The following is a 10,738-nucleotide window of genomic DNA, read 5'->3' on the forward strand; positions in this document are numbered from 1 at the left end:
ACTGCCCACCTCCACTGTCATATTCTGAATTTCCTGAAGATCACGGAGAAGAAATTCCCTCTTAAAACCCACTTAGGAAGTTTAACGAAGATTATTGGATTTGTTCTTAGAATCGAACAGAATCTACACACTCAAGAGCACAAAGGTGTAAACAGTTCTGCGGGTTAAGAACAACTCACTAATCTGATGGAAGTTATTGGTGAATGAGGACCATCGTCTCCTTTTGATGATGAGGTCAATTTAAAAGTTACCCAAACTATAGTCAGTCAAACACCCCTTTCCTGTCAAAATAGGCGGTCCTTGGACACATTTAGCTACAAAGTGCACCAGACTTATCTGAATATAACCAGAAGTCTGGCTCATGGGGCTAATCTCATGACCCCAAATGGGATGGCTGAAACATGGAACTTCAGTTTTTTAAAAAAAAAGTACTTTCCAGAGCCATGAGTATTTGGTTGATGCTGTAAGTTAGTCCAGTTTTTCTCTTTTTCTTCAAAATCAGGACATTTTTGAAAATATACAAAAACAAACACACACACACACACACACACACACACACACACACACACTACAGCCTCCGGGGCTAAGGCGTGTGGCTACACTGGAAGTTTCTTATATAAAAATGAGAAGCAAATGTTGGCGCTCATCTGGATCTGATCAGCCTGCTGGAAACCATCACCTTCCTTTCAGAGGAAACCTCTCCTCTCTCCCTCTCTCTCACTCTTGCTCGCTCTCTCCTAATCCTCTGCTCTTTCCTGAGTGTGTGTACTGGGGTGATCTCAGTCCAACACAGGAAGCAAAGCTACGCTGCCCAGGGCGACACACTGCCACGGCAACCTGATTCCAATTAGTGGCAGGATGATGCGAGAGCCTCATCCTGTATGGTTACATCTCACACACACACACACACACACACACACACACACACATATATATATATATATATATATATATATATATATATATATATATATATATATATATACACAGGACAGGATGCTTGTGTATGTGTGCACACGTGTGTGTCTTGCACACAAAAACCCCCAAAACATCCCTTCTCCGGCCTCTGTCCAGCAAGCGTGACTGGTGTGTGTGTGTGTGTGTGTGTGTGTGTGTGTGTGTGTGTGTGTGTGTGTGTGGCAACTTGGGTTAAAATGTGTGGTTTGGGGGCATTGAGGTCAAAATAAATAAATAAATGAGTAAATAAAATTCAAATTATGTCCTAAAAAGAAATGACAACTGAAGCCCTAATCAAACGAGAAGTTCCGTTTTGGAGGATGGACATTTACACTTGAGCCAGACTGCTGGATATTTAATAATCAACTGATTATCTTTCACATTTTGAGTTCATTAAAAGTTGTACAGTGACACCCCCACCTTACCATTCCATTGTACAAGTGGAACACTGAACTTGGCGCATCAGCTGAGGTATGACTTTGGCACTTTGCCCGCTTTTGCCAGTCTGCGTGCTGTGTACTTTTAAGCCAGCAGTCTACTTCAAACGAAAAATGAGATTTTGAAGCAAAACGGCAAATATCCACAGGAGAACTCCATTGATTTAGCAAAATTAACTAAACCTTTAATGGTTTAGCTGTAACCAATATCATTCGGAGTAGCTTGGTGTGAAATGTGGCTTTCTAGAGGAATTTACTGTATCAGAATTGTTCACCATTGTGGTACTAGGAACCAGACTATCCAAAATGACCAGTGAACGTACATGTGTCTTGCAAGTTTTATATGCTGATGATGGTAAAATGGTGCTAAATTGAAAAAATTACGTTTTCATTGGCTACTATTTTTTCCTTACACCGGCCTGCAGGTACCTCTCTGCCCCGAACATGCTTTTGGAGAGGGATCTGACCACAGAGCCGCAGATTTACACTCCCACAGTTTCAATCCAGCAGAAAATGAAATCAAAGTAAGAAACGTTTGCGAATGAAATAAATTAGTCGCCATTAGGCATATATCACTGTTAGCTGTTAGCTTAGAACAGACTGTCTTTCATGGACCACACAAAAATCTACCTTGCTATCCTAACTTATGAACTGGTAAACAGAGCAGCGAGTGGTATGTTGACACCAGCACTCTCCATTCATCCTGGATTGCTCTGCACCGGCGGGCTGTCTCTCTCTCTCTCTTCTTTAAACCGTTCAAATTGATAAGGATCTACGTCATTTTGGAAACAGACGTCCTCAAAATCCTCTGCATACTCTGCCATCTTCCAAAATAGGTAAGAATAAACTGTAAAACTGTAAAAATAAACTGGAAACAAAAGCTGCTGCTGGCCTTTGCCGTCTTGAATGGCTGTAGCTACAGGCTAGTAACAACAAAAGCACATTAGCTTGCGCGCATTGATCTCAGTTGCGGTTTGGAGAGGAAACACTGAGCTAATCCTGGAGAAAATGGTTACATTAAAAAAAACGTTTTAGGCCAAAACTTTCTAACTAAACTATCACAAAGCAATATCACTATCAAGTCATGCATTCATAGCCACTGTGTGTAAAAACCTACCAGGATGTAGCTTTCAGAGCCATTATACACGTCAGACATCTGGTTCCTAGAACTATAAAGGTAAACTATTTATACTCTGGAAACTCTAGACATTTTTCTGGAAAGGTGCATTTTACACCGAACCACTCTGAATGAATTTGTTCACATCTAATCCACCGAATAAGTAATTTTGCAACATTGGTGGAGTTCCCCTACAAAGGTGCATCTTCAGTACCTTTATTAGGCAATACAAAAAAATTTGTATCATATTCTGTTGCAATCATGTTACTAAGTTGCTTTGACTAATGCTTTTATGTTATTTTTCCATTGGAAAACTAAATGAAAAGGAAAACAAATATTCGCCTTTCCCTTGAGGAAATGAAGGCAGTGCACATTTAAAACTCATTCAAGGTACACAGTTGGACCTTAATGCTACGTTCACATTACCAGGTTGAAGTGGCACAGATCCGATTATTTGCCCCGAAGAGACTCAGATCTTAGCCTTACTGTCGCCTCTTGCAATACTATGAGCAGATCGAAAAATGGGGAAATCCATTCAATTACATGGGTCTTTGAAAAATATGCTCAGAATCCTCATCAATGATTTTGTCAGTGTCAACTGAAAATGAAACTCTAATTTTAAATGTAACAAATGCATATTAAGTGCACGTCAATTTTCCATGCAATTTAAATACATAAATCTAATGTAAAAATGGTACTATAACTTATGTTTCTCCATCATGTTCAATAAACCTGAATGAATTAAAAAGGTTTAAATTAGAAGTTTACATTTACGGCATTTGGCTGACGCTCTTATCCAGAGCGACTTACAATTTGATTATTTTTACACAGGTAGGCGGCGGTAGTGTTAGGAGTCTTGCCCAAGGACTCTGATTGGTATAGTGTAGGGTCTTTGCCAAGGTGGGGATTGAACCCCAGTCTACAGCGTAGAAGGCAGAGGTGTTAACCACTACACTAACCAACCACTTGTAGTGCTTGTAGGATTTCTGCAATTCTTTTACATCACATTCAGGTATTTCTAAAGAGTTGATATCACCTTCTGTATTCACAACACAATTACTTATACTGTGTAAATGTATTAAATGACATGTTACATTCACAAACATTTGCTGTAGTTCTAACTGTATTAAACAGTATTCGCTGAGTCACATTACAAAACACAGGTCAACTTTAAAGTCTAATGTGAAAGAATTAAACTTAACTTTATAGATTTCAGCTTTGATCAAATTCCCTGCGTTAGAATTTCTATTCACTCGCAACTGAACTACAAATTAAAGGATCTGTTTATGAGCACATTGAGGTGCAGCTCTCATGCTAACCATCATGCAAGTTAGCTAGCTAACGCTATCAGTGACTTCATGCCATGCTAACATGTCGAGGTCACCTACAGTTACGAAACCCATGAACTGTTGATTTGAATATTAATGGAATACATCTTTATATACAGCTTCACAATAAATCCCTGCCGTTGTTTACTTAATCTACCTATTGTGCCCGTTAACATGACGGCAGACCTAGCAAGGATGCTAGCTAGCTAGTTCACACTGTTGTCTATAGGATCTGTCAAAATAAGCAAAATGAAATATTAATATCTGGTCAAAAACATTAAAAACACAAATTAAGTTAATGTGTATGTCTATTTATTTGCAGTTGTGCTGTATAACAAAGGATGGCAGGAGATTTCATGTCCACCATGCCAGCTGAAGCAATTTCTTTGTTGCTGATGCTTTTCCTGTTCCTACTACACTTGCGTACTGCCTCCTAATAAGATTTAGAGAAAAAATTGGGTTGTTTCTAATGAATATAAATAACTAAAGTGTATTTTTTAAGCAGGTTTTATGTAAAATATTTTTATGATGGCCATGAATCAATATAAAGCTTGTGGAAAACAACAGTTTTTCTGGCTGCCTGGAATGTATTCTTTTATAATAACATATTTAAGCATTTATAAACTATGTTTTGCTTAATTGATCCATCTTAACCCGTTCATTTTGGACTCGCCCAGGAGCGCCCTCTAGCGCTCGACCTCAGAAGCCTGGAAGGCACGACTCTCCTAGCAGCACTGTATAGAAACCTTTAGCAAATGTTAGATGGTTCGACATTTCTCAGATCGTGCATTGCCTTTTCTTCTTTAGTGCCCAGCTAAGTTAACTAAAATGTTTGAGCATATATGAGGTACAAAAGTGTCATGAATGGTTTATTTCATTTATGGTGCTTCTACCCCAGCAGCCCCCCACCCCACTCTAGTAATACCGTATACCGCATTAATATCTGGAGATGGTCTGAAGGTATAAAACAAGTGGGTGCCCAACCAAACCTTCCTGTGTCCCTGACCAAGGCTTATCTCACGCTTTCCACAAGGACTGGAAAGGCACTGCCACCTCAGATTTAGTTCAGGAGGGGCAATGACCCTATGCCAACCCACAGCTGGCACTCATGTGCGTGTGTGTGCTGTTTGCACAAGACCACAACAAAATCATTTGAAGACTCCCAATGCAGCTTTTCCCTCTGCCTATTTTGTGTCTGCGTGTCATCAAACAGACAATGTGCAGGTCTGTTAAGCACTTCATTTTTTTTTTTCTTTTTCTTTATCCGCCTCTAATATTTGCAGCCATTCTCCTCTGGGCAGGTGTGAGATGTAAACTGTCTATAAACAGAGATTAGCGCCTTTTACGCCACTTCCTTCCGCACGCCACACAAACCAAAACACAGCACGCTCACATCCCCACACAAAAGAAAGTTCTCCCTTGTTCCGTTGCCACCTGCCTCTGTTCGTGCATGCATTACTCATCCTCACTCGCTTGCTTGCTCACTCACTCTCAACCTGTTTTTTATCCGGCTCTCTTAAAGAAGGAGTTTAGCCAAAAATCTGATTTCCACAAAGTCATGTAGTAAATCAGCCAAGACATGCTTGAGTTCTGAAACCTCTCTTTCTTGGAGTTGAAAAGTGATGACAAAAAGAGGTGCAGTGTGGTACACTCACATTTTTGGTCATCAAGGTACAAACAACGCATCTTCAAAAGGTACGACACTGACCTTAACGTCCATTAAATACCTTATTTAAAGTTTCTCCCAAAGAAGACACTTATATAAGGTATAATATGGTGGAATTGGGTGCAACTATGTTCCCTAACTAAATTAAACTAATCTGGGAAGATAAGCAATTGTTGAAAAACGACTAAATTTATCAACAAACATCAGTATTTTCACAATTTACAGTAACATTCATTACACCTAAGACAGTTTTTGTTGTTGCCAGAGGGGAGGCGACAAAGCATTAAGGCCTTCTCACAGAGTCTGAGGGTTTTTTGTTTTGTTTAGTTCTTTTGTTTGTTTTTTTAATATGCATAATGGGCGGTAATCAGTGTATTAAGCTTTGACTCGCACTGAATTAAAGAAAAATGAAAACTTTCTTGCTGTTATTAGTTGTTGCCCTCATTTCTGTTTCGTCTGAATGTTTAAAACAATAGGCCGCTTAAGCAAAAGTTCAAGGAAAAATCGTTTCATTTGGAAAAACGGACTCCACAATAGGGGTGGAAACAATTATTCAATTAGTCAACCAAAATCGGAGGCCAAATTAGTTAGCAACTAATTTAATGGTCAATTAGTTGGTGACGTCATCACGCATCTTTCTCGCGCTCACTAGGAATACTTTGACATTACTGCTTGCTGGAGCTTTGACAAAAGCGTGATGGCAGCCTCAAGAACAAAATTCTTAAAGGTGTGGGAGAATTTTACGCTAAGGATGCACAAAGCACAGTTTACAATTAGATTGGCTTTTTTTTTTACTTGTTTAAGGGAAAACTGATTTACTGATTTGTTATTTTTTGCGCATCCTTGGTTTTAAATTTTCATAGAAATATGATATTGGTGTTTTGTTTATCTTTTGTTTTCTCAGGAAAGTTCATTAAAACCGTGAATTTTTGAATAAGGTACTCATCTTTATTGTCTTCATTGTTAGTAACCATATGCAGAAAACAAAAAAAAAGCTACATTTAAAAGCCGATAACTAGATAAGCATTATTTGGAAACGTACTGATCTATAATCTGAATAATTGATGATCCGTTTTAGTACTCGATAGACAATTCGATTATTAAATTAGTCGTTTTTTGTAGCCCTACTGCACACCGACTATACGTTACCGTTAAAAACAAAAAACAAATCGGTTTCTGATGGTGCACCACTACACTGGGAAGCACAGGACACCTTCACTTTTGCGTGTAAATGCAAAACCGGGACTCGAGTGGAAGATGCTCATTCACACAACATGGAAAGAAAAAAAAACTACAAATCCTACTTATTATCCTACCCATCATCCTACTTAATGATTTCAAAGCAGTTGGCGATAAACTGCTATGTGGTCTCGGCTACTTATCCTCTATCAATTAACATCATGTTAAGTTAGACGTGCTAATGTAGTTTCTGACACTACAAGACAAAAAATGGACACCGCATGGCCCAGAGGTCACTAATAGGAGGACCATGGTATGACTCCAGACCCAGACGCTGTCCTATGCAGGTCTGGACATATATCCGATAAACTATGGAGAATTATTTAATTTTAACGGGATGGTCCTATTTTAATCAGCGTAACTGTAGCCTTTACGGTACGGCTTCAGCGGCCTGGGAAACTCACAGACCAATCACATGCACTGTAAAAATCACACTTGATGCTACTCATCCAATCAGATCGGTGCATTACGTTGAGTACTGTGACTGTGAGTGGTGCACCCACAGGGGAGGGACCAGAATAGACATAGAAGAAAGTGAGCCAGATTATTTTACATGGCATGATCTCAAAAGAGAAAACTGACAATAAATATTGCTGAAATATCACAGAGTTGTACTTTATTTGATTCGACATTCAGTTGTTGACGATACAAGATGTTGATATAACTACTTCTTCAGTATACGGCACTGGCACTGAATCATAATGCAAGTAGACATTATGATGTTCCGGACCTTTGCTTGAGGAAATTTTCTTTGACTGGAGCTTACTGAGTTTGAATTAAAGACCTCTGGCACAGCCACTGAATTCTGAAACTCTATGGGGTTGTACATTTGACACAAAATTTGAGACCTGACATGGTTTGAAGCGAGTGTGTGATGATTAAGACATGCAGTTTGTACCACGCTAAATGGTGGAGCATAAGCAAACGCTGGTAGCATATAAGCTTGATAGCTGCACTGGCTTTATGGATTCAGGGCAAAAGATATTGTCAAACCTACATGTACGATGAAGATGGGTAGCATTACGCTTTCATTACTTGTTAGCTACATTTCTAGTTCAAGCACGAAACTAAGCAAATTTCAGATACCAAACCTGTCTTTGCTGATTCAATATGTTTGAGGGAAGCGACAAACTGCAAATTTGATTTTTTTTGCCAAGTTATTTTTGTAAATAACTTTCATTCCATATTTCATTGATTATTTTAGATTGAAAACTCAACGTAAAATTCACTTTTAATCTTAAAACTGCTTCATTTTCCTCCCCATTCATTCACTCATCCGCTCATCCACTCATTGCTAGTGACTCTCTGTTAAGTTGTGTAGGTGACCAGTGTCCATCATACCTTTGGCACATCAATAGCGACTTCTCTCATGGCGCTAGGTTTAACGTGCGTCATGGCTAGTCTGAGGTCAGAGGTTGTGACCTTCACTTTGTCCATCACCTCAGGGTCGGTGAGGGTTGGGACAGAGCCCAAAACTCTCCTCAATGCATGAAGCCCTGCAAAACAAACAACAAAGAAAAGAATAAATACAGCACCAGACAAACGTTTGCACACATCTGACTGAATGTTTTGTTCATGAACCTAAAAGGTAGTCTGACATAAAATTAGAGCTTGATATGTTATTTGGCACAGTAGGCAGTATGTATCTAGTGCAGAATTGTATCTTGCAGCTTCAACAGTTTGGCCTTGTCACTAAATAAATACAAACAATTACAAATACTGAGAATCTCTGTGATGCTAAAGAAATCCTGACTGTAAGCCACTTATCTAGAGGCTAATGAAATGCATAAATTAGCTGAAAAATATGAACCTGGCTGTAAAAAAAAGTTAAAGTAAATGTTAAAGTGGCTGGTTAGCGTAGTGGATAACAGCATCACTCCAAATAGGGGGTATCAGAGTTCAGTTCCTCATCAATGCAGGAATGCCTCTGGCACTACACTCCCCATTCTTACCCATTTGGATAGAAATGTCTGCTAAATATGTAAAAGTGCTGTTTTTCACAGTATCCAGTGTGTAGTTTTTAACAGTATTCTTCTGTTACGTTTTATAAGAATAATTTTTTATAATATAATCATTTGTAAGATACACTTAATGTAGACTTTACTCTAGATTGACAAAGCATTTCTTGTAAGTCGCTCTGGATAAGAGCATCTGCTAAATGCTGTAAATGTAAATGAGATGTAATAGGTAATATTTACATGTAAGACTATGTATTCCTGGCAGGTATATGCCAAGACGGAATGTTTAAACTGACAGATGACTGTGTTTGACGGCAGTGGAGTCAGCGACACTTCGGTGTGTATGCAGACCCTAGTTCACTGACAGCTTGAGTCATCTGTTCATTAGGAAATGTACACTGGGCTTATGTCACGTGATATCAGGTGGTATGGAATGTTAGTATATTGCTGTTGTCACGTGATATCAGCTGGAATTGCATGTTAGTATATCGCTGTTGTCACGTGATATCAGGTGGCAGTGAATGTTAGTATATCGCTGTTGTCACGTGATATCAGGTGGTATTGAATGTTAGTATATCGCTGTTGTCACGTGATATCAGGTGGTATGGAATGTTAGTATATCGCTGTTGTCACGTGATATCAGGTGGTATTGAATGTTAGTATATCGCTGTTGTCACGTGATATCAGGTGGTATGGAATGTTAGTATATCGCTGTTGTCACGTGATATCAGGTGGTATTGAATGTTAGTATATCGCTGTTGTCACGTGATATCAGGTGGTATGGAATGTTAGTATATCGCTGTTGTCACGTGATATCAGGTGGTATTGAATGTTAGTATATCGCTGTTGTCACGTGATATCAGGTGGTATTGAATGTTAGTATATCGCTGTTGTCACGTGATATCAGGTGGTATGGAATGTTAGTATATCGCTGTTGTCACGTGATATCAGGTGGTATTGAATGTTAGTATATCGCTGTTGTCACGTGATATCAAGTGGTATTGTATGTTAGTATATCGCTGTTGTCACGTGATATCAGGTGGCACTGAATGTTAGTATATCGCTGTTGTCACGTGATATCAGGTGGTATTGAAAGTTAGTATATCACTGTTCTCAGAAGAAAACCATGCATCTCCAAAACAATAACTTTACAGAAGAAGGAAAAACCTACTTTACTTTTAATGTAAGTCTATGGAACCAAACCAAATGGTTTTCCAGGTAATTTCTGCTCATTTCATTTGGTCCATTCTTCATGAAATTTACACTCGATGTAAAGGGCCACAGGCATTTTCAACTCATGTCAAAAAAACTGAAAAACGGCGAAAACAGAGACAAGAAGTTTTATAACGACAACGGTGATAAGTTCCTTTTTATAAGGACGAGTATGAGTGAATGATACTGATGAATTCCTAATGTTGTCTCTTCTCTACAAACCTCTATGCGTTTAATCATGAAACAGATCATTAAGGTAGTTCCGACTTTTTTAACCATATGGCTTTTGTTTATACCTTACAGTCAACTGTGTCAGTGTAAACACTAAGTGAACCACAACTAAAACGCAGCCACCACTGAGTTGCATCATTTTCCGCTTTGGTCCAGTCCATAGTAACCCAACTACAGATGTAAACTCCACCCTGCAAGTGTGTTTTCATTGTTCTCCAGCATCCATCTCCCATGAGCAGCTACGCTCGAAAAATTCCCCCTAATCCTGCCCATTCAATCTAATCCATCCACACCTTTACCAACTCTTAACACACACGAGCCCCAACTCACTCCTTTCATTAAGAGGAAGAAAGAGAGTGAGATGAATAGCGTACGGGGTTTTGGAGAGACTGCGTATGCGTATGTAAAAGAAAGAAGAAAAGAAAAACGAATGAAAGAGTCTAATTCATCTTTGCACACGTTTCCTGTGTCTCTAGTGAATGAGACTAAGTATTGAAAGAGAGAGAGAGAGAGAGAGAGAGAGAGAAAGAGAGAGAGAGAGAGAGAGAGAGAGAGAGAGAGAGAGAAAGCAATAATCTCACTCAGGGCATTTA

The 10,738-nt window shown here is 39.0% G+C and overlaps 1 protein-coding gene across 2 annotated transcripts in view; it reads right to left on the minus strand.

Annotated features, from left to right (window-relative positions):
- The window catches only part of spata5 (spermatogenesis associated 5), a 171,871-nt gene that overhangs the window by 119,570 nt on the left and 41,563 nt on the right, over nt 1-10,738 (minus strand). For both annotated transcript variants that reach the window (XM_017709728.2, XM_017709729.2), the window contains exon 10: nt 8,086-8,240. In XM_017709728.2, coding sequence (XP_017565217.1) covers nt 8,086-8,240 — 155 coding nt within the window. The remainder of the gene's footprint in view (nt 1-8,085; nt 8,241-10,738) is intronic.

This window comes from Pygocentrus nattereri, chromosome 14, assembly GCF_015220715.1.
Source record: "Pygocentrus nattereri isolate fPygNat1 chromosome 14, fPygNat1.pri, whole genome shotgun sequence".
NCBI classification, from domain to species: domain Eukaryota; kingdom Metazoa; phylum Chordata; class Actinopteri; order Characiformes; family Serrasalmidae; genus Pygocentrus; species Pygocentrus nattereri.